The sequence below is a fragment of the Falco cherrug genome, chromosome 12, assembly GCF_023634085.1.
Source record: "Falco cherrug isolate bFalChe1 chromosome 12, bFalChe1.pri, whole genome shotgun sequence".
In the NCBI taxonomy this organism is placed as follows: domain Eukaryota; kingdom Metazoa; phylum Chordata; class Aves; order Falconiformes; family Falconidae; genus Falco; species Falco cherrug.
In genome coordinates, this window is record NC_073708.1 from 20,268,512 (window position 1) to 20,294,198 (window position 25,687).

Below are 25,687 nucleotides of genomic sequence, written 5' to 3' on the forward strand. Positions count from 1 at the left end.
TTTCTCTTGAATTAAATTTTAAAATGGACAAGTTAGCATATTTAAGAATGTACCAGGAAACTTCAGACAGCGCTGGAAGTCTGGGGAAGAAGAAGGTTGAAAAAATAAGAAATGATCCAACACATCACTTTAAGGAATACATGTAGCTTTTAAAAGGCAGATCATTTTGTTTCTAATGACCTGTTGGGGAACTTAATCTGCAAGGCTGTTCTTCTAAGCTGCAAGAAGACACATGATAGCTGCCACCACCTGATGTGTCTTGTTCCGAAAGCTGAGGGTGGTGGCATCTGTGAGCTCCCATGCACTGTCTTGCGGAGTGCTTTATCAGTATAAGATAATGGCAGTGATGATTAATATACTGAAACTAAAAAGAAGAACATACTCCATGTTGAGGTTATTAACCTATTGTTCCAAGCAGCAGGGGTGAGCCTCTACAAGGCTGAAGATATGTAATTTTTGTCCAACACCAAGAAAGCCACTTTTACAATGTGAGATTCTATTTTGGACTTTTTGATTAGGCTTAACAAGCCTAGAAGAAAACGAAAATCTCTTGTGCCTTCTTCCTTTTTTTTTTTTTTTTTTAAGAATAAGTGTGTATTATTATCGCTGAAGACAGTCTTCATAAAATAAAAAAAAAAAAAAAAAAAAAAAAGAAGAGCCATAGGAAGTAAATTCAAAGACTCAAGTTGAGGGTAATTAATTTACATTTGTTTCATGCAGTTCCTAACAGCTGATGTAAACAGTTATGCACACTATCTGTTTCTAAAAATGAAGACACCACTGGAGTAAAACTTAACACCTGTTTAACAGTGTGATGTCTATAAAAAACATAACACAATTGCCTAGGACAGCAGGGGAATAGTAACTTTGTCTCCCCAACTGACAGTGAAGAGCAGACGTTGAGAATGCACACAAGCTATCTAGTATTCTTTGCCAACAGGTTTCTATTCTAAACTGGCATAAAATACAGTTTAACAACCCCTAACCAAGCCAAATAAAAAAAAAATCGGCACCCAAAATACAACTCTAACCTTCGATTTAAAATTGTATTGAAATGCCCAGATAATGTGCCACTTCTGAAAACACTAATGGTCCCATTTTCATCTCTGGCATCTAGGTAATATTAGAAATCAGCTACATGGATTTTGCAGTTAAATGTATATGCTCTTATAGGCGAGGTATTTCACTGTGTTTGGACATGTGAAAATCAATGTGCCCGCCTTCGTTTTCAAAAGGTGTCATACACTGAGCTGCCATGTAAAGCAATGGCGACCAGAAGCCTGTGCAAATCCAGACTTCCCTGCTTTCTGCTTATTACCACTGTGTGCCTGTTTTCATGCTTCAGTGAATAGCAGGGAAGTTGCTAGGACTCACCTAATTACCTATAGGTTCCAGCTATTATGCTAGCCCGTACTCCATTGACCCTGCCAAATTCCATTTAGTCAAAAGCCAAATGTTTACACAGCCATTTATAAATTTACACCCTGAAATTTATAACAAATACACCACAAAATTAGCAAAATATCTATGATCAAGAACTGTGCTATCTGGTCCCCATTATGTTGTCTTTACTTGTACAACCACTCTTTAATCAACCTGTAGTGCATCAGATTTGATATAACAGTAAAGATCTAATTTACTTAACAATTTGCTGCATGACTTGGTCGTAGATTCTTGGTCTTACAAAGATTTAGTCGCACTAGTTTCCTATTATTTCAAGCCCTTGGTGATAGTATTCTCTGAGTTTTTGTTCTGTCCACACTCACAACATCCATATTTTCCTGCAGTGATCCAATAAAACTTAATGATGGGTATCATGGTACAAAGGGGGAGACAACTTCAGTTTGAACAGTTTGCACAGTTAGCGCAAATTGGGATGAGTGTAGATGAAATCTCTCCCTAACGGACTAACACAGAACAAAAGGATTTATCTTCTTTTTGTTACCAAGGAAACCTTACAATGTAATGCTCATATTCACTTTTTAGGGGGAAAATTCCCTTCATTCTTCCTGGTCTTTTAACTTGAAATTCCTTTTAAAAATCCTATTTCAGTGAGGATTCATTTGGTGCCTCAGATACCTCCTTTAGAAAGAAAATTACAGGACATATCCAGTAAATTTACCAAGGATATAAAACCTCAGGTTTGTTTCAAATTTTCATAGTGGCTTTTTGCAAGGCCTAATATATTTTATTTTATTTCTAAAATAAAGTTTTCACTTTTAAATGCAATTTTTACACTTACCCTTAGAAAATGTGCTCTTCTGCAATACCTGAGTGGTACTTGTCAGCTGTATGTCTGAAAACCATTTCTACATCTATGTACTATAATTCCCATGAGAAGAGAGAAGAAAAAAACAACACATGAAGAATGAGGTTAAGGGGGAATTCTAAGGGCAGCAGACCCCACTGTCAGGGTAAAACAGTAGCCAGGCTGCAGCATCTGCAGTTCTAGAGATCTGAAGAGTTCTCCTGAAGATTAAGAAAATAAGAATATGGGGAGTACATAACATGGACAGTTGCAAAAGGAGAAAACGGTGTAGGTTTGCAGCAAGGGCAAGGTCAACATTAGGTTAATTACAGTGGTATTTCAGAGGTTTCAATAGGCAGATTTTAAAATGAAAGAAACAACAAAGAGAAAAAAAGGCAGGTTTGGGGTCATGGATGAATCCAAGATTTTGGCCCTGGGAGCAAATGTAAACCCTTGAGCTCGAAAGTGTGACTCAAATGTGACAAATTCATCTTTCATGTAGGAAGAAAGACTGTTGTTTTTGAAGCGCTCGGTAGTTGGGTGCTATGGTGTAGAGAAGAACTGATAGCCAAGACAGATAGATGAGGGAAAAAAAAAGAATCAGTGTGTGTCTATATATCATTATTGCTCCCACGGCAACAGAAGGAATACAGATTGCTGAGTTTCCCACAATGGTCCCAAGTTAACCATTCGAACAGAAAAGGCCATGACTTCCAATTTTGAGGCACTGACCTTATGACACCATTAAATACTTGATATTAAAGTACCATTGCAAAAGACACTAAAAGAAGGTTCTTGTGTTAGGTGACTTAAAGAATGTTATCCTAACACCTGTGTCTTTGAGTAGATGATTAAGAAATCTGAGCGAACCACAAAAAAAACCAAACCAGAACAAAAGAAACACAAAAATGTCCTTCATTGAATGTGCTGAAAATCTAATCTCATTCCATATGAAAAAAACTTCAAGTGTGTTATTACACATACAGATCCTTTAACTGTCTTAACAACAGAAGGACTGATCTTCATTTTATACAGACTTTATGCCGAAACAAAGAGGAACTGAGAATATAATACAAATAAAATATAGAGTTAGAAACCGTACAGAATCTCTTCTTGGTTTTATAGCAGTACATCTCAAGGACAATCATTTTAGGTAATTTTTCCTTTAATGTAGTAGTCTTTAACTACAGGCAAATGTCCTAGGCAAAAGAGGAAATGAACTGAAACGTATTCTTAGATCTGCTATGTACAGATCCATGCAACACTGAAATACTGGGCATTGGCTTCATATCAGGAAAAACACCTTTCATGAATAAATGCATCACATATTCACACAAACCTGGTGTTTTCATATGGTTTCTATATTTTAGAAAGGCATAATCAAAATACATTTACTGATGTTGTAACACATTTAAAACCCAAGCTCATAAATCACTCAAAAAATATTCCTTCTGTGTCCTCACGGGTGAATGGGCAAAAAGCTTAGCTGAGAGGCAAGCACCCTGCAGTGTGTCCTGGACCCCTTCTCGTCTAGGTCTGGTTGGAACAAACTATTTCTCCCTGTCTTGCGTGCCAGCAAGGAACATAGGAACGTGATGGGGTGCTGGTGGATGCCCAGGTCTCTTTCTGGTATCAGATGGGATGTGGCCAGCACACGTGCTGTAACTTAGGATCCTGGAGATTTTCTCATAATAAAAACACTATGCAATGTCTTACTGGAGACCTTTGGTGGTTTGCTAAAGCAAAGGAAGCATTCCACAAAGCCTTTTCTTCTCTCCCTGCTCTTCCTTAATACCTTTCGTTCAATGCAATGGTTTCAAGACTAGCTTTTGCAACATTCATGGCAGCTGCTTGTACTGCAAAAGCTACTTAGAGCCTGCACCTCCATTCTCCCCTCTTACTATTAAAGCTTTGGAGAATTTAAAATGCCTTTTCATCACAGTTAAACCGAATGAAAATGACATGGATGAGAATGTATGAACACGAAAGCTTTCCATTTTTTCTAATTACTTAGGTGGGTATGTCTCTGCTAAGTGCAGCCCCTAAGCCTCCCTGGGGAACGGACTAGCTTGACTTAGTGAGCAAAGCTTGCCAAGACGGCTGCCCTCGCAGCTGGAGCTCGGTCCTCAAACACCTGGAACCTGCCTCAACCCTGGCCATGTATTGCCAGGGAGGTCTTTGGGAGACAGACTGGACAGATTGCCACTTGGCTCTGGAGATCCTTAATGTATTGGTTCTAAACTGCCTCATTCTGCTGCATCTTATGTACTTTTGTACCTGGAGAAGCGGTGTGTACGCTGATATAACTGTGCGCACACTATGTAGATCGCCCTGCTGTGCATGAATCAGCTTTGCCGAAGCAGGATAGCTACTTTTCATGTGGAGAAGCCATTATTACTACTTTTTTTGAGGTAGAAAAAAATGGCTGCTAAACACGCATACCAGTGAGAGAAGTGAAGTATTACCTCCATTGCTAAAGCAGCTTATCAACATTCTGTTCCTTCCTGCGAGCATCTTCTGCCACGGAGCACTGCTCTTGGTATTTACTCTCTGCAGATGTTACTATGTGGCTGTGCCTGTTCATATAATTTTTAGGGATTTCTGAGACCTAAAGACCTCCGTTTTTCTTTCCTCTTTTTTCAGTGTCTTTCCTTTTAGGTACTTGTTCCAAACTTAAAGTGAGCTGAATTGCAATTGTAATGGACTTATTGAGAAACCTGCTAAAAAGGTGTTGAATAATCATTTGAATAATATATAATAACCAATGGAATAATAATTGAATTGTCTATCCTGGCATTAGGAACCATGAAAATAGGGCTGTGGGAAAAAACTTATGCTTGGTATTGCACATTAACCCCACAGATCTCCTCTGGGACCTCCCAGCAGACAATGCTCTCAGCTGCTGGTGGCAAGAAGTTAAAAGGTCTACATATATGTTGTAATCAATTCAGAAGTCAGGTAACACTGAACGGATGGGAACAGGCTTCTGGCTTAGTGTGAATGAACTCAAACTTAGTTTAGCTACAGAAGTCAAACTGACTAATGGTGTAAAGTGAATAGACAATTCCCCATCTCATTCTCAAACACAGAAAAGCTGCATGCCTGTATTAAAACAAAAAAACCAAACAAAAAAGCACAAGCCTGTAAACCAAATAAAATAATCGTATCTCTCTTCAAAGGTTCTGCAAATTTGCCTTGCATCACTGTAACGCTGTGCTGCTGAGCATGGCACAAAGAACCCCTCCTCACCTTTCTGCCAAGAGCTAAATCTAGGACCGAAGATATCATAACATAGCTATCTGAATGGAAGTACAAAAAGATTAAAAATGAGAAAAAACAAATTCTTACCTTGGGCAGGATCAGGTGGGCCAAACTCCAAAGAATATCGCAGAATGAAGTTGTTATTCCACACATACAGCTGGTTGTCTCTGGGGTTGTAATCCACTGCAGCGATGTACTGGTACTGGTTGGGGAAAGGAATGTCCACGTGCTCGCCTCTGCTTAACCTGGTGTTGTAGATGTAATCGATGGCGTTCTTACCGGTCTCACTCTCATTGTCCTGATACACTGACCGCACTACATACAGGACACCACATATCATGAAAGCATTGGATGCTGCCCGCTTGTCGTATGTCGTTTCCCAGGTGGCTTCGAAACGCAGGGTGTAGGGGTTCAGCTGGCTAATTACTATCATGCCGTTGTTTTGCTCTGTAGCATAAATTACCCATAAGCCATTTTCATCAACCGCCAAGTCAATATCAGTCTTTCCTCCCCATCGGTATGGAGAGGTGTCATGGTAATTAGCGTAATTGATTATGGCCTCTCCGCTCTTAATTCTAGTCCTCAAGTCGAATTTTACTATGTTCCTAGTTCTTTCCTTGTTAAAAAAGACAGCACCATCATACACCACAAATCCAGTACCATCCACTCGATTTGGGAGTTTATATGTTGTCTGCTGGCGTCCGTTTTGGAAGTCCTCTAAAGAAGCATATTCTATCAAAGTATCGGTGCGATATGGAGTCCATGGCATGAAGTATATTTTATCTGCAGCCTGGAGAGGATCTTTGCACCAAGCACCTGCTTTTTGTTCAGCTTCATATAAATACGGTGAGTCCACAATTGCTTTCAACGTCCCCGGGCAAACAAAAACTAACAGTCACAGAGAGAAGTAAGACAAGAATTACGTCAAATTAAGATTGTCTTATAATAAAAAGGGAAAAAAAAAGAAAAAAAGGTAGGTAAATCATAATGACTGTGTCAGGAAGAAAAAAAAATCAATTTAATTGGCACTAGATTATACCTTATGTTATAATTAATGCAATTATCACCCTTTATCATCCACTTTTCTTAAAGTTACCATGTTCTTGCTGTACCAGTATGGAGAGTGGATGGGAACTGTTTTCACTAGTACAGACCAAGGCTCAATGGCATACACAGACAGCTGAAAATGTAGAGCTACTCTTGCATTTTCGTCTTAAGACTTTTAGTGAGTACGCATTAACGCTCCAGAGCTTTTAACTGGTGTGCAGCAGTGCGCTAGGTCATTTCAGTCAAAAAAAAAAATATCACATTGACTTGTTTAGAACTTTAAGAAGTGGTGAGGCTGAAAAAGGAGGTGCCTCGATTATAAATAAAGGAACAAAACAAATCATCAGGTATATAGAGAAAGCAATTAGGAGCAGAGAAAACAAAACACAACCAAAGCAATGAATGAAACAGACCAGGAAACCCTGTAACCATGGCATGCTATGGAGAGGGTTCTGGAAGCCAGGCAAGATGACACTTGATTAACAAGAAATTACCCAAGGGTGAGAGAAAGAGAGGGAAAGAAAGACAAAGAGAAAGGGAGAGAAAAAAGCAAGGGAGTCTTCCCTCCAGCCCAAGTATTTCAGACACTATACCCCGCCACCTACTTTAAGCAGCCAAGTCACTTTATTGCAAACAGTCGACTTCTTTATGAGGTGTACTTATGAGATCCTGCTGATTATCATAATATAAGAGTGTTGTGGGGAGGGGAAGGGAAGAGGTTAACATCCATAAGGCACATAACAAGGAGCTGGGGTTTGGACTGTATACGTTATTTACCTTTTTGCTCCACTTCTATTTTAAGCATCGGAAGAAAAATAAAAAAGTGCAAGGAAAAAAGAAAGAAGATTAACATAAATTGACTATTAATCTAAAGATTAAATTAGTAACAGACGCTAAATATAGGGAGAATAAGAACTGCACTATATTGGATAAAGAGAAACAGACAACAGGAAAACCTAGCAGGAGAGAGATTCTACGGTTACACAAGTGAACATGGATCAATCATTTTAGTAGATTAAGGAGGCAATACAGATAGGTTGGCATGTAGTTTCACTTAGTGAACCTGAATAAATAATGAATTGCTTTACTAATGCATGCTATACATACTCTTCTTCTTCTCAAAGTATAATGCTATCAAGTTGGTTTTTAAGTGACACATTATCATATATGTGCGAGTGCACATATACATATTAATTAGATAATTATAAATTCAAAATGCAATATATTAATTTTATAGGTTTGTATGTGTGCTTATTAAACCTTCTCCCATCTTCGCCCCAGCCACCCCTCTGCTTTTTTTTTCTTGTAAAGAAAGCAGCTTGCATCCTTTAGCCCTCCTTAGGCTTTATTTTATTTGTTTTCCTGAATGTTATTCTTGAGAACTTTTGCCACTTCTTAGTCTGTAACTGTAAAATCAGACTAGAAGGAATAAGCAAATCATCTAGAAAAAAAGAAGCAAAAGCACAGTAAGCCAGAGGAAAAGAGAAGAAAAAATTAACATTAAGATCATTCAGATATTCTCCAGCATCATCGATTAAGCCCGAAACAGCAAGCTAGTATGCAAGAACAGTCATACTAAGTGTTTAAAACAAATATCCATCCCACTACCGTACATGGAAAATATAAACCGAACCTGATTAACGAAGTTACATTACTATAGCAATTTTTCCCCAAGGAAGTTTTAAGGAACATGTTACAGGAAGACATATAGCTGAAGTCCAGCTAGTAAATAGCTTTCCAATAATTATTCGCAATAAAATCTATTTCATATACTCAGTAGCCTTTGAAGTATGCTCCCTTAGTTACATAAAATGACCTGGAAAATGACAGATGTACCGATCTGTGTAACAGTAGCTGCTGATACCAAGGAAGTGTATCAAAACTATTTGCACAGCTATTACAGTTTCAGTATTACAGTATTATCCTGAAGAATGTATTTGTATGTTTCCTATAAAGTTTTGGATTTTCAGTTTCATTTAACAAAATTACATATGATTATTTTGAGAGAATGGTATTGGCTGAGCTGATCTAGTGTTTCTTCAGGGAACAATTCCAAAACTTTATGGGGGAGTGGGAGGCGGTTAATAGCCTCAAAATGAGCAGTAGTTCTCCTAGCCTTTGTTCATTTATACATCTTTAGGTATAATACTTGTTTTTCTGCAATTTGTAATTCTTGAGTTATCCAAGTAAACAGAAGATGTATTCTGAGGTGAATTCCTGGGTTCCACAATCAGTGTTAATGACTTTCAGATGATTCTGTTTGTGAACTTTTATGCATGAGTTTATTCCTTGCCAAAGAGCAATATTGATAATGTACCTGCTTAGAATTAATAACAGGAGAGGAGGAAAAAGATAGGGATAACTCAGATCATTACTGGCATGTCTGCTTTGCCTGCATTGGTGTACAGCTGTACATTTTTCAGGGACAGATGGGCTTATTGAAATAAACAAATGCTGCAAAGTCCAATCAATGCAGACAAAGAGAGAATAAAACACTTTAAAATGTTTTCTACTGAATTCCTGAGTCCAAAAAAGGCTTAAAATAAAAATGCACAGATGTACAAAATGGTACTTTTGATGTTCTTCTTTATGAAAGGGCTGACTTCTGTTATTCAGTCGAAGTGTCAACATACATTGTGCAGCGTAATTGAGAGAAATGTCAAGTATGGTACTCTCAATTTCTTTGTAACTTAATCAATAACACTGTTATTTTAGGACAAAGCAATGCCTATCAAATTTGTCTAGAATTTTAGTTTTGTTGGAGATCCAACTGAGTATCTCAATAGATATTTTTTGTCTACACTTTCAGATGCAAAAAAGGAAGCTTTTTTATTAAATAATTTCTTATGAGGGCGATGAATAGGGAACCCAGAGAAAGGTCAATTAATATGTATGATCAACAAAGCAGCTATGTATTTCTGGAGGCCAGCAAGCCATAAGAGGAGCTCATAAACTGCATTTTGTACAAGGGTGACACCAACTCCAGTGTGTAAGAACTTCCAAGTTTTACCACAAAACCTGTACAATTGCTATTTGTAATCTCTCGTGGACTGAAAGGTGCCACAGTGCAACACAGTAAATTTTGCATTCTTGCAGTAACTGAATGAAGTTCAGGAAAAGTAAGAACCAGAACTCAATCTTCGTTTGAAGTGCTGTGATCACTAAAAACCTTCCTTCCTAGACCCACAAAAGCCTATCCACCTTCCTAATAAGTCTCTTATGCTGGGACAGCTGCTATTTGTAAACCTAATGATTTCAGCCATTCTGTACGTTTAGATATGGAGCACTGGAACAAGTAAGGGAGGAAAAAATTAGACTTGATAACTGGAGTTTCTGTCAAAGAAACTTGGAAAAATACCAGGATAGGCTTTGTGGGACAGGGAAGAAAGACGGTCAACAGTCAAAACTGCTACTGAAGCACAATGTGGTTTGAAATCAAACTTCAAAACTGATTTTAGTAACTAGCAACCTTTTTAATGACTGCTGGTAATGACAGGTGTTGCCTCCTACAGTCCTGGAATTGGGCATAGTGTCACCACTGTAAATGCTGCAGTTGACGAACTCCAAAACTTACAGACTTTGAAAAGCAAGAAGTATCCAGAATCCTGGGTTATGATAGACACAGAATTACAAATGGTAGGCCAATGCAATTGACAGTAAACAAAAATAAACATTTTAGAAGTAGAATAACTACATGTTAGAGCACAGGGTAGGCCGCGGTGTGGCACTATACTTCTGAAAACTGGAAAAGAAAAGATTCCTGTAGATAGCAATACCCAATCAGTAGAACATATCCACACTTCTCTTCCTAAAACAGCATAAAAAGTTGTGTTTGAACATTATTCACATTACACTTTTTCTCTATGAGCTAGCCTACTGGAACTGGAAACGTAACCTCTTGCCATTTGACTGACCTCATGGTTTGGAATCAGATGCACTGTCCCCTTTCAGAGAATTTGGGAATGAAAATAGCGCTAAAGCAAAAGTGATTTTTGTGGAACAAAACTTTGGTTAGATTGGAGTAAGACATCATCACTCCTCAAAAGTGGCACGAGAAGAACAGTTACAACAAGCCACCGATACTACACACAGGAGGAATGGTACTAGGGATCACTGTATGCAGTAGGCTTCCAATCCTACAAATGGTACAGAAAAAAAATAAAAAATCAGCAAGCAACCATTTCACAGTGACACAGCAGAAATGAAGAAAAAAGATGATCTGTGTTTGGCCTTTAACAACAGTGAAGGTTCAATGTGGTGAAACAGTACAGAGTATTATTTTTTCGGTGTAAGAAGTCTAAATTTTAAAATTGTGCAGGAAACAGTATGGACAGTTTTGACATAGCTTTGCTTATGCCAGAACTCATTTCCTTCCTTTTTGGATATATACTGTCACCACAGTGTTTTTGCATCTCAGACTTGGCCTGTTTCCTGTATCAACAGAAAATGTGACTTTGGTTAAGGATTACTGCAGATCAAGAAATTCACGCTTAATAATAACTTAAGGGAATGATCAGTGCACTGCTCAAATTCCATTGCAAACACAGCTATTTCTCTGTTGAGTTACAGGACGAGGGAGAAGTCACTGCAAAGAATGACCTTACAAGAAAGCAAAACCAGTTAAAATTGTTGAATCTGCAGAACTTTTCTAAACATGCATACATGTCAATGAAAAAAAACCATCAATTATTGCAAGGAAATAAGAAGTATGTCTAAAGCTACTGAATTCTGGCATTAGAAAGAATATTGTACAAAACTGCTGAAGTAGCCGTAACTTCATTTTTTTCTATCTCAATATGATTTCAGTATTTACTTTGTTTTCAGTGAAAAATTCTGTTTTGGCAGCTGATTCAAGGCACGGTTCATATTTTCTCTTTACATCAGAAGTGAACCTTTCTTTCTTGCTTTTTTCCCCATTGTTTTTAAGAATCAACTTTCAGTAACTTATTGATGAATTATTTACTCTGAATCTACATTCACTTATAATGTGCCCCAGAAGCACAAAGTCCTCTTACAATGTCCCACAACTGGGGCATTCGCCTCTGAGTGTCAGCGCTGGGTTTTGCTACGCACCCAAAGTCAGCACAACAGCAGGTAGCCTTTCAAGTAGATCATGATTAAAATTGAAGTCAATTCCTGCTTTCGAAGTCTGTGAGCCAAGCCAATTTGTCAGCAACTGGTAGCGGGCAAAAGTACAAATTTCTATCTGGCCTACTGAATAGCTAATTTGAGTTTGTTTTCTGGAAAAACAGTAGCCTTAAAAGCCAAACACTTAAGAACACAGACAGACACTTGGCCAGCACCACACCATGGCTTCTTTCCACACTTCGTGAAGCTAATTGGAGGCCCTAGTCTGCAAGTGCTCTGCATGCATAATGGGTCTGTGGGCCATAAACATATGCTTCTTTTCCATGTAACAGCACTCCAGCTTTAATTGTGAGGGCCAGAGGAAGTGAACAAGAATAAAAAGATTATACTTACTGTAAGGAACACATTCATACTGAACTTCTAGATATTTGTATGTTCCAGGACAAGGATCAGGAAACACATCTGACCCAGTAACTACTATACACTGTGTTCGGTTGTTGCACCTGTAATGGGAAAAGAAAGCAAACCAATTAATTTAAAATTACACTGAATCTGCAAGTTCATACTAAAGTACTATATGCAGTGCTAACTCTCTTTACACTTGGCCAGTCCAACCCATACGACAATGAAGTTAATTAATACTACATCAAAGTCCATAAATAAGACTTCAAGACAGTATCTTAGTTCAGGCTTTTCACTGTTAAGTTTGGAGGAGATGTTACTCATTCCCTCTGGTAGAGACAGTTGTTCCGAGCATATACTGATTTGATACTAGTGTTCAATAAAATCAAAACAAAATGTAATGATGATACAAAATGAAAAAATATGTACTTTTGAAAAATGTACAGTAACAGAAATGAGCAATTCCTTCCATCTTCAGAGATAGACATACTGCTGAATGGTTTTACATCTCAGAGATATTTTTGTTGTGATTCACGGAAATTATTTTGGTTGAATAGTTACTGTAGACAAAGAGCATTAGCATTTCCATTTCAATTATTTTAGGAGCAATTGATGGACTCTAAGCTTCCTCTGTTAGGTTACAGGAAGAAGTAAGGAATGACCATCTGAGTATATAAGAAAAAGTTAAAAGGAAGAAATGCAAAAAAATTAATGAAAATGTATTTTAGAGAAGACACAGAAGCATATATATTATTTGCTTAACAATGGAAGCCAATGCATTTTGATACAGAGAACAATTTGATAACAAAGCCTCTAACCACAAGGGTCCACTGAATGTCATGGTTTTTGAAGATTTTCTTTTTTAAAATAATAATAACCACCAAGATATTTTAGACTACTATTCGGGGGGGGGGGGGGGGGGGGGGGGGGGATGGAGAAAAGAAAAAAGAAAAAAAAAAGGGAAAAAAAAGCTTGGAATTTCAAGAGTGGAAAAACAACCACCTAACCCTGAAGAGATGGTCAAAATGTAATATAGAAAATATAGTCAGAAGGAAACGGAAGGAAAAAAAAAAAAAAAGAAGGTCAGAGAGTTTGGTGACTAAAAGAAAAAGAGAGCTTGGCTGGTCTTCTCAGGGGTTAGTTTTGTTTGTCAGCAAACTGAGTAACAGAAGTCTGAACCAAAGTAATAGTCTAGCCTTTGACTCCAGCTGTACATCAACTTCTCTATTACTCTACTACTTCCCACACGCCCTGAATACCACATCCCCACATCCCAAGCTAAAATAATCTATCTTGTATCAGCGGTTTTCCACAGCTGTACATTGTCAACAGGTATAAGAATAATTCATGCTACCTCATAAAAGGCAGAGCAAGTGCATCTGGAGAACTCTGATATAAATCACTTTCCTTTTTATATACTAATCAAACTAGCATACAGCTGGTCAGATTATGCTGTGCCTCTTGCTGAGCAAACACAGGAACAACAACTCTTCTGACTTGATCAGTTAATTATTTTCTTCCCCCCCCCTCCCCCCCTGTTTTTTTAAGCTACTTATTTCTAGCCTCATAAGACTCATAATTGCAGAACTAATTGGAAATTGCCAGGTATTTCTATATATATGAACAACCATGGATACAGATAGATGGTGAGGAATCCACCTATCACCTCTGTGCTGCTTGTGGCAGTGACTTTCCAGAGAGCGCAGGCAGGTTCCCTGTACAGCCATCGCACAGGTCACACCGTGCCACCCCCAGTAACACCATCATTCACTGCAACAGCTCGTGCAGTTTATTACAGTCTGGAACAAGTGTGATGCATCCAGTGGCTTTCAGACTCGTGCTGAAGTGATGAGATGTGCACCCAAGTTGCAGAGAAAATCACTGTACTGAATCTGTAATACTGAAAATGCACAATCCAGTCCTTTTTTTGTACTCACACCAAGGTCAAAGTGCTGCTCTCATGTGTTGTGTAGGAGGAGGCTGTAAAAGCAGAAGGCAACACAGCCCAAAACCTCATAGGTCTCTCTGTTCTAAACCCTGTACGGGATTTTTTATGCCACACATCTCAGGCCAGACTAATCAGCATGAGAAAACCTCAGATTTAAGATTTTGTAAGTAATTTCCTTAAATTTCTTTTTGTTTCTTTAATGAAAAACTTACACCGAAGCCAAAATAATTCCTACAAAAAGACTGCATAGTGCATCATTCAGTATAATGGTTTCCACAGCTTTGAGCTGTATAAAAATTTCATTTTACACTTGAATGAGTGGCAATTAAGAGAGAAATATTGATTTGTTACAAAATAAAATGGATACATATTGGGAGAAATTGCTTGAGAATGAAACTCATGAAGGTCATATTTAGCTGTGGGAAAAAAAGTTCTACTAGCAGTATTTGTAAATCTTATGAAAAAGATGGACGGTTGTTTCCATACAAAAAGTTGTTTTCTTCCCTTTCATTTTCCTCCAGTGAAAGACTCATAATGTTGCCGTCAGTCAGGAAATGAAGAGCTTCATGTTTGTACCAAAAGGTTGCATAATAATAAATCAGAAGAAAAGGCAGTATTTTTTTTCTTTGTACAGTAAGTACCAGCATCAAACTTCAGGCACTGAGTGGTGTTTACAGGAAGTTGGTGACTGTCTGAAAATTTCTGACTATTTCTTCATGCGAGATTTCACCTGCTGTGCAGATGGTCACCTTCTGCCAAAATGAAGGAGACTCCTATTCCAAAACAATGAGCTACGCCCACTGCTGCAGCACCCAGCAGTGCTACAAAGCACACCAACACCTCCCCAAGAAGTGCAATTACTTGGATAACTAGAGGAACAGAAGGATTCGTGCTTTAAGCTGCAGGTTTTACATTCAAATCACTGATTTTTCTGCATTGCTGGTTGTGTTTTATAAAATCTGAGTTAATTTCCACATAAGGTTCTGATTTTTATGCACTTTTAAGATTTCAAATTAAAGGTGCTTGATTAAAATATTCACATTTTAAAAAGTCAGTATTCAGGTAACTATTTGTTTCATAGTTAAGTGGTCATATTTCAGTTCCAGGGAAACCTTCAAAAACCACCACCAGCAACTACAGCAGCTGTCAATCCCAATTCCTGGGTTAGAGAGAAGAGATGCAGAGTAAGTGGACTTGGTAGAAGTAGTTCTGAGACAAGTAATTCAGGGAATTTACACTACTGCAGTTCGTTCTCTGAATAAATGAAAGTCTTCTGCCTGCTGCATTGGTTTTTTCCCCTGTAAAACCAGGGGTAGCAACTTCTCTATTAGTTACTGGCCTACAGTTCTGCTGCTGCCTGCAAAGACCGTTTTACAAACAGATAAAGGTTTCCGTTTAGCTTCTTTAAGATAAGAGGCACTGAATTTCATGGTGTATCGGACAAAAGATACTCCATTCTCCATAAAATAGCACTAAACAGCAGAATATCCTACATGGCTACAGATTATTAAAGCAACTGCATCACTGCCATAGCAGAGCTTCCTAATTCTGAGAAACCTTTACGCTACGCCCAAAGAAGAGGATATTACACTGTTACAGCCTTCAGCTCAATCCTGTGATCCATTTTCACTTTTTTTTGTAAGGGGCAAGGCCTTTCTGAGTGCACCCACTTCATGGTATTATCCAAAACCAGACTATAGTGGAAATGAAGTACCTGGCGATTTGCAAAATTGGCCTAGACACCATCGGGGGAAAAATATAATCCAAACCTCATAAACCTTAACTGGCAAGTCCTTCATTAATTTTAACCAACATTATTTTTTCTACATAATATACTATTAGTTTGGTCCATCTATTCAAATGCTTTTAGAATTGTTCCCATGAAAACATGATACAAACCAGCTCTAATTTCTGCAAATTTAAGAAGTCAAATCACAAATACTTTATCAGTGTCTGTAATCTGGTGTTTAAGTGTTCTGTAGGTTTTAAGTACCTTTTAAGTGTTCTGTAATCTACTTAACTGCATACTTCCCTAGCATATGTTAAAATACTCAGATTCTCAGGTTTTATATCCAATCTTATAATTCGTATGTTCTCACACTGAGAAATGTCTTCACACTTAAGTCATTCACAATATTCACAAAGATTTATGATACACTGACTGTCATTTACAAGGAAATAAAGCAGATCTGCAAAGAACTCTAATCAAACCCAGTAACAGTTGATTTAGGAAAGGTAATACATGAATTAAATTTGAAACCCTATTTAGCAAAAGACTAACTGTAGCACTGAAGGAATGGCAGTTCAGGTTCCTGTGCCAGCAGCGGCAGGAGTTTTGCAAGTGGAAATGTAGAAAGTATCACCGTTCTCATAAATGCAAGGAGCAATTGTGTACTCGTAACACTAGTTTCTTCGGTATTTTAGTATGAATGAAGAAAGGTTACATTTTCATAATGCAGATGCATCACTTAGACTAATCTAAAAATCAAATGGAGTGTTTAATTAACAGTTACAGTACAATGTCTGAACTCCTCTCACCTCAGGAAGAAGACTGTGCAAATGAGGAATGGCCCTTTCACATTTCAGATGAATACAGAAAAAAAGGAAAGTAAAGCAGCTCCAGCAGGCCTGTTAGCAAGTACCTTCTTCTGCTCACAGCGTAGCCGTGTCCCTGCTGCATCCATTCCGTCTGTGCTCAGCTTTAAGGACAGCTGCACTTGCCATGATAATTTGTTTGCATTTCAACTCTAATCTTGACTTGTACAATTCCCAACAAATTGCTTTTGCTTGTTTTTTATTATCGTATGCTCATTAGTGCACTTTTCCACGTGCAACGTATGGAGATGAGATTCCATGTGCAATCTATTGTGTGAGGTGTTTTAATCAATAATCTTGTTCTGCTGATTAAGCAGGGGCTTCTGTTTTGGCAAGATTACATTAGTTTCTCCTGTCATGCTCCAAAAGCTATTGGGAATCTTCAGCAGATCATTAGATATGCTACAATAAAGCTTTGGTACATTCTCTTTTCTTTCTTAAATTACTTCTTCACTGTCCTATCATTCCCCGTCACCGCTGGCACTGCATTATTATTACAGCTCCCCTGAAACTTGCACTAGAGCTATGTCTCCAGGCCATAGGATGCCATTTTCAATTGAAGCTTCTGCTTGAAAATATAAATTAAGAAAATTTCATTATCTCCTGCCAAGGGCCATTATTCACCACTGTTCTAAGGAAGATTAAAAATGCAAAATCTATGGACTTGAACAAATACTCCAGCATTAAAATGAAAAACAGTGTATCATGACTGGACCAGAAAGTAAAGTACTGGAATCTGAGCAGCAGATTCTGGAAAGGCATTGGCATTATGTGGATCAAACCGGCTGACTGAGAGAAGAGGTCATCTTTATGGTTCAGTCACATCCGTCACATGAAGATACACACAGGTCCTTTCCAAGTGGTTCTCGTATTTTGCAAAATCACGCTATGTAGAAAATAATGTCAACATTACAATTTGTCCTTCAAAATGCTTTTGTTTTGCATACATAACTTTGACAAAGATAGTAACATAAAAGAAACATCGTGTTATTTTGAGAAGGGTAGGGGTTCATGTCTAACCAGAAATGGGCCATCAAAATAATTTGGGGTATTCCTAACGCTGCATTTCCGTGAATGAAGTGTTTCATTAAGTAAGGTAAAATGGGAAAACACAGAAAACAGTCATGTATTTCACTTTAAAAAGAAAAAAAAAAGATACAATACAAAGCCACGCTTAATAAATAAGATTAATTTTAAATAAAACTGTCAATACATTTAAAAATATCTATCTTGGAATGTTTTGAAACTTTTAAGTCAGATCTGACAATATTTCTCTTTCAGCATATTGATTAAATACTTAAAAGCTAGCACGATGACATGTTCCTGCATATTGCCTGCAGCAACCTGCTTAAACACCACTTGAAGCACGTAAACTCTGAGTTGTAACACCACATACTCCATATGGTCTTCTTGTTACTTAATCACCCTGGGTGAGCTGCAGCCTGAGTAAAAAGAGATGGGAATGTCGGATAGCTATGCTTCGTGTATTGACTTTTAACAACAGCATGTTTTAAATTGAAAAATTCCTGTACCTCTTTACCCAGTGTAAATGGCTGTCTTTACATATGTATTCCTAATGGTCTACAACAGCCACATGAGATGTGCTTCTGCTTTTGTATGCATATTCACTAGACCTCCACTCCTGTTATTAAACTGAAAGTTACATATGTATGAAGATGTCAGATATTACTTAAATGCTATGTTTTATTAATTTGGTCTTAGAAAGTGTGTACAAAACTTACATACAAAATAGCCACAGAACAGAGATTCTATTTCAGGGGTGTGTAGATACATACCTATGCACACGCACACCCCACAGTAGATAAAATTATTTAAAAGAATGTATTTAAATTTGGAGTTTCAAATTCAAATCAAAAGAAATACATTATTACATACTGAAACCTAATGAGTAAGTAAACTGGGTGTAACCAAAGCCTGAAAAAAACCAAGACCTACTAAAAAAACCAGCCTTGCTATAAAGCCCTAATTTGGAGCAGCATTGGCCAGCCATCACTGCAATATTCATAGTGCTCCAGCAGCAGTAACACAGCCCTACCCACGCAGGAAGAGTGAGCACACGCATCCCTACACAGCTACACTTGCTTGAAGACAGACATACAATCCTGCAACCGGCCTTTTAAAAACCCAGGATGCCACACTGGCAGTTTTGCTTACTCGTGTAAGCGTTTCTGAAAAATATTTTCAAGTTACAATCCCCAAAACTATTATGGGGAAATGAGCATGCAAAAAGAAAATAGCACCAATTTTACCTAGCTTAAAGGGAAAACAGATTTAGTGTGCTGTGGTGGTAGTTTTCATATCTAAGAAAACAATGGGAGATAAATAAGCACATATGAAAGCAGAATTTGGCCACAAGAATTGTGTCTAGATATTGGCGATCTTCCTGTGACTGCTAAAACAGTAAGGCATGCTGGAACTCGGTCTGAAAATTCACAGCCCAGTCTTGGGATTTTCTATGCACTTGGCAACATGACCGCTACAGCAATAAACCTGGTGGCTTCAGATGAAAAATATTTTATTTCTTTTTTTTTTTTTTTTTTGGGGGGGGGGGGGGAACTGAGAAAATTGTTTCTATTTTCTTTTTAAACATAATATTGATAGTTTGTTGAATCTTCCTAATTACTGAGTAAACATGACATAAGGAAGCCGAGCAGTGTATAATTAATTGTAGATGGTGCACCACAGCGTTTGTTTCCGTTTGCCCGATAAATAGGCAATAATATTTAATTGTGTTTTCTTTACACAGTGTAATCTTGTGGGAGTCTAGGGGTATGCACTGAGGATGAAAACTCCAAATAGACAAGAAAACACAACGGGAAATCCCTTTCTTAGGATTACCCAGTCTGACTTACTATCAATGAATGTGTATCAGACTTATATGGCAAACTAATTTAATGGGGTATTTCTTGCTTACGAATTCTTCTTACAATTTTAATACATTTAGTTACGACCCATTTGCCTTTTAGTGTTGTGTTCTCCAAGTTCAAAGCAGTCACTGTTAAAAAGATGAATCTTCTCACATCTGAGCTGTCAGAGGTACTTTTTCTTGTTACCATTGATCCTCCTTCCAGTACTTTGTTTATTGGTGCAAATGCTATTATTATGGCGTTATTACTAACCTGAAACTGAAGCATCACGTAAGATAGGGAGGGGGGGAAAGAAAAAGGAAATTTAGATTCCAGCGGGATACATAACTCCTGCCTTCTCACAGTAAATTTTTGAGTGCTTTTATAATCCCCTCTTTCTATCCCTGCTACTTTCTACCACATGGATGAAAGGCCTACTAGAACTGCCCGAGCCTGTGAGGAGATGACTGTAAAGCAAGGACAGGAAAGCTAGGTACCAAAAGATGCAACGATGTGTGTGTAGTAAATGGAAAAATCTCCTAGTGAGGTTTGCAGACCCAAACCTTGTAACAGTACGAAGCAGAAGAGACGTGCTTTTTAGAGAAAACATTTCTAATGCGACCTCGCCTGAAGAAGAAATGGAAATAAAGTCATATTCATAATTTTATCATACTATTTATGTGCATGTGTATTTGCAAGCAAAATGCAGCATGGGATTACAGGCAGCGCATGCCTTCGTACACCAACTAAGCCAAGCAGATCCGCACTGCTGAAAAGTAATCAGTTAAAAAGATCCAATTAAATGTTTCACCATTTAGACAAAATAAATAGCCTGCAGCTATGCTTATTTACTAACAAAAACTTTAGTAGTGCAGCATCATAACATCTGAGTGATTTACACAGATTATTCACACTGGATGAGCGTGAGCGCAGTGTCATGCCTTGTGGGTTGAGCAGGTTTCAGGGGAGAAACGCAGGGTTTGGTAATAATACCGCAGCTTTACAAAGGGGCATTTATTTCTGAGGCGCAGTGCGAGAGTGGAGCGTATAGAAAATCCAAGTGAAAATCCTAAATCACAGTGTCTGATCCTCAGGCATAACACTGCAACAGACTTGCAGCAGAAGAGACTCCCAGCTAGAGAGCATAGGATAAGAGTAAAAACCCTTTTTTGCAGCACTGTCAATCTTTTTTATCCATGGCTTGGCATGCAGCATATTCATAATGTAGTTAAAAGTTATGTAACTTAAGATAGCTTCTGAGTCATTATTAAATGAGTAACCTGAAGAATTACAATACTGAAAATAAGTAGCTTTACCCCTCACGTTAATTTGCACAGATCTTCAACACGGTTTAAAAAATCACCCACTTTAATTACCAAAACAAGGTATTTCAAATGACAGTTGTGATTTTTTACTGCAGCTTCTGAAATGTAGAAGCCATGGTACACTTTTAATGTTCATGCTTTGCCTGGACCTCCAGGTCAGTTCAATGCAAATTCAGCTTGACTCACTATGGGTCTCCTGAGTTTAACACAGCTCTTCTGCTTGCAGAAATGCATATGCAACATAAATGTATCTTAGCCTTAACAGGGAAGTAAGACTTACTAATTTACAGAATTGGCTGCTGAGGCAACATGATTTCATAGGGTACTTTGCTTTCCCTCTACAACAGAGAGGATGAAGACAATTTCAAATGGGGGGTGTGGTTGGGGCAACCCTAACTGAACTTTTTACACATGCATTCCCCCTGAATAATTAAAAGTATTATAGCCTGTATCAATTAGGAGCAATTATTTATAAAAATGTTCACCTATTGCAGTTTTCATATAGGAAAACGATCACATTTTTAACAAGGGAAATGGGAAATCGCTATGGGATGCCCTACTTAGATTAAATTAGCAAGAAACGTTATCAGACCATATAAAAGATACACCATAATAAGACGTGACCTTGCAGAACCTTGGAGCCAATCTGTGATTTTTTCCCCCTGTAACCCTTCCTAATTATCTGCAAAGTTACAGACCCTTTTGTGGCAGGTTATTTTTCTGTGAATAGTGAGGGGGTTTGGGCTTTTAAATATTTAATTAGTCTTCTGATATGAGAATTGTTGCACATGCCAACTGCTTCGATTTTCAAACTGTGTTCATCCTAATTATGTTCAGATTTAGATTGGTCATCCCAAACCTCTCACTCTTGTAATTATTTACTCCTTAAAGATCATTCAGTGGAGAAATATTTTTCACCCTTATGGCTCTTCCTTTCCACAAATGGCTTTTCTGGTCCGTTAATTACCCACTCAGAGGATTAGAGTTTGTAATAATGCAAGAGATCCTGCATGTAAGATGAGTTTTACAGGGTGAAAAAGAATAAATTGTTTTTTGTAAACTTGCCTCAGGGAATATCCCCTTTTTGGGTTATAATTTTCATCAACAGAGGCCATGTGCCCACTGCTGCGTATCTACCAATTCCACAGGGCTACGGAGTGACTGGTTTCTATGGCTGAACAGATCTCAAAGCAAAATGCTGAGCAAGAGGCAAAAGACAACTTGGTTATTTTATGAGATTTATAAAAGTGCAATCTGTTAGCAAGATGGTACAGTCTTCCTTCTCGTAATTTTTAATGCAGATTTCATGGCTTTAAAGTTATACATATTTAACTGATAACTAATAATAAAATTACAACTTTTCTTATTTCATCTGCTGATTTTTTCCAGAAGTGCTGTCCCTTGGTAGGTCTTTAATCAACTCTCTAACAGTGGTGTCATTTCCTATTAAAATGTGTCTGAAAGTCCTCGCTACAAGTACTTTCTTTTCTTCTGAGAGGAACGCCTGTCACAAAAGCACTGTTATTCATTACCCACAGTGATGCCTGGATCTAATTATCATCTGGAAAGTTTGCAGGGCTTCCAGGTATAGGACTTCCCCTGAAAAAGTATCCTTTTGCTCTAACTTGGAAAGCACAATCCCACTTTCTTCTTTGTGATTCAGAGTTAAAAGGATTAAGTTCCTGATTTGATCTGTGCACTTCTGGAACTTCCAGTTTTAAGTCCAACAAAGTTTAGGGGGCTGCTTCTGTTTGCTTGTTTTTTCTATCTGCAAACATCCTGTGTATTCTGCAGCTGGTTTTTACCCAAGTCAAGCGGATTCACTGCTGTAAAAAGCACATCAGAAAATTCACTGGCTTGACTCCATCAATGCACAGATAATCTTTAATTGTGTCAAAAATATTCATGATCTAATCCTTTTATCAAACTATCTCCCACTGAAGGAGTCTCATGTGCCTGCACAATTAAAAACCCCATGTTAGCCATACATAATACTGTATTACATTTGATGCAAATCCTTTTCTATTGAAATAAGCACTGGGCTGACAGCAGGAAGTGGCTGATAAGAAAGCAACAAGGCATTGCTGATGGCATTCATGATAACTGAGCACTAACTCATATGTGTTCTGTCCACAGTACATTACCCAAAGTGCTCCTATTTTAAATGCAACTCCAGGAGGTGTTCTTTTGCTGTATCTCTGTCACAAAGGCAGCAAAATTATCTAAGAAAGCTAAATATATGAAGTAAATTATGTTTTTCATACCCACCAGTGATGCTGGCACTAGAATAATATACTGAAGGCAGTATCAGTCCTACTACATCATAGATGAGAAAACACCTACAGCTTCATGAGTGTAACAGCACAGTTGAGTTCAATGCTGTTAAGAAATTCAGTAAACAGGGAAAGATTATGCATTCAGAGCTGTTATGTTATTGTTACACTTACAACTCAGCCTAAATTAATGTATTAAATAGAGGAAGAAGAGTACAAACTGAGTTATGGTGAAACAACAATTTTACAGTGCTGGAAAAATGTGTATATTAAATCCATTTCAAAATTGCTGGATCATATAGCTATATATCACAAGAAGCAAGGTATCTGAGAAGCAACGAACACTAAGGTTAAAGATCACTGATTACTACTAAGAAAAGAATATAGATGCCATTGCACATACAATGGCAAAATATGTATCTTGCCAGATGAAACGTTATACAGCTCGGTGTCACTAACAACTAGTAAGATTAGACTCCTTCCTCCATAGTGTTCAAATCGTATGACTCTGGTCAGGGCAGCTTGCTCAATGAAATGATTCTGCTACCTAATTTCTTTTATTTTTCTGCTTTGTGTGTTTACGTGTGTGTTAGAAGAAATTGAAATCCGGGGGTTCTGATAGTTACTGTATTATAGTGAAAACATGAAGAAAAATATGTCTTTCAACAGTAAATTTGTACTAAAGATTCTGCACTGCAAATGTACTACAAAACAGGTTTGACTTGGTGAGAACCCTTCCTCCCCATTGATGTGTCTACAGCAGGCTAAAAATATACTGAATACTGAGTATTTGGTCTATGTAACACTCTTAAGACTGCATTAACTTCATTGCAGTAGCTTGTTTTATAGGCTCAGTTCATCATGACCTATAAAATGTTAGACTGAAGTGCTTTAAATATCTGCTAACACCATGTGCAAGCCTGGGAGTACAAGACGCTGTGCTGTGAAGCGGCAAAGACAGTACTCTTCTGAGAAAGCAGCATGCACTCTTATGTCACTGATATAAACAGGGTAAGCATGTTAAATAATGTATGAAACAGGCAGCCAATCTTTATATAAAACAGGAATTCTAGTTGGATTCTTTGATTATTTTTTTTACCAGTAGTATGACACTAGTTTTTAAGACTGCTTCTTAAAAAACATAGAAGTTGACTACCATACTAAATTAAAGAACATACACATAAACTCTTTTCATTCACAGTTATTATATGAAAGAAAAAAGAAAAAAGAAAAAAAAAGAAACAAAAGATTTCTTTCATTTGTGGCCTAACAAAAAAATTCATTTTTGCTAATTATTGTTCTGCAATATGTAGAAAACAAAATGCAAAGAGGGGAAATGCAATGAGGGAAATTATCTATGTCTTTCAGTAATCATGGACCATTTATTAAGCAATTAGATTGCAATTTTATTGTTAGAGAGAAAAAAAGGAAAGGCTGTAAAATACTGTTATTGCTTGTATCTTTGATCCTTAAACTTCTCCATTTCAGCAACGTCATTGACGTCAAAATGCCACGAATATGCCCACCCCTTTTTAGATTGTATACCCTGGGCATAGGCAGAATCTATGGGATTTAATAATATTATTTTTTTTCTCGTTGAATTCAACTAAAAAGCTTAATTCAGCCAGAAAGGTCAGAAGGTTCATTTTATTGTAAGTAGGAGATTATTCTGTGGCAGAAGGAATTTTCCAGTATATGAGATCTACTCATTTCTATACTGGTCTGTAGCTACTTTTAAATTTTTAAACCCACGTTACTCTTCTACTCCTTTCTTCTGAATTAAATAGCTTCACTGTAATAATCTTTAAATTCTATTTCCTTTGTGTTACTAATGAAAACTTTTCACTTTCATCGCTACTGCTGACTTTACAACACTAGAAAGTACTCATAATTTACTTACACATATTTAATTCATATTAATCTGTCCTAATTTATGATCTATACCCTGCTCTGCCCGTCTTCATGTTCCTTTTCCATGTCAGTTCTGTTTACTAAGTGATATTCAACAGATTTCCTATAGTGCAATGAACCTTAACAGGCAGCTTTTAATTGCCTTGCATAGGAAACCACATCACTATTAATTCCACAGCAACAGTATAAAATAAAACTATTGCTTCTCAGACTCTAGAGCAATTAGACCTCTCGGCTATTTGGCTAACTCTGCTTCATGATACCCAGTGCAGTTAATTATATTTTTTGATGGTAATAGTCTCTGTCAGTTTCAAGCATAACTCCTCTTTGATGAATATTTAAATTATATTTGAATAAAAAAATAATCTTGGTTACATTTCATATTCAGCAGTCATCACAGCTTAATAAAGGTCTCCTCAGCAAGGGTTGAGATAAATGGCTATATGAACACATGTATAAAGCCCTAAATCAACTTATCAGATAATGTAGCTGTATTGGCTAAGTATTATAGAGGATATATTGGGGTAGGAGGAATTAATAGGCTTCAATTATTACAGTATTATTCTATACGAACTAAATTTGGTGCAGCAATAAGTAAGGAAATCAGAGGGTTTTCATAATAAAGTTCTGAGTGCAACTGAACCAGGAATGTATCTTGGCTAGACTAGAAATCCAAAAACTATACAAAATTCATAGAAATTTGTCCAAGAGAACTCAAAATT

At 37.4% G+C, this 25,687-nt stretch overlaps 1 protein-coding gene across 16 annotated transcripts in view; it reads right to left on the reverse strand.

Annotated features, from left to right (window-relative positions):
- ADGRL2 (adhesion G protein-coupled receptor L2) overlaps positions 1-25,687 on the reverse strand; it is a 394,069-nt gene that overhangs the window by 38,833 nt on the left and 329,549 nt on the right. For all 16 annotated transcript variants that reach the window (XM_027802672.2, XM_055724261.1, XM_055724263.1 and 13 more), the window contains 2 exons: positions 12,038-12,147; positions 5,597-6,397 (listed from right to left, as the gene is read on the reverse strand). In XM_027802672.2, the coding sequence (XP_027658473.1) occupies positions 5,597-6,397; positions 12,038-12,147 (911 nt within the window). The remainder of the gene's footprint in view (positions 1-5,596; positions 6,398-12,037; positions 12,148-25,687) is intronic.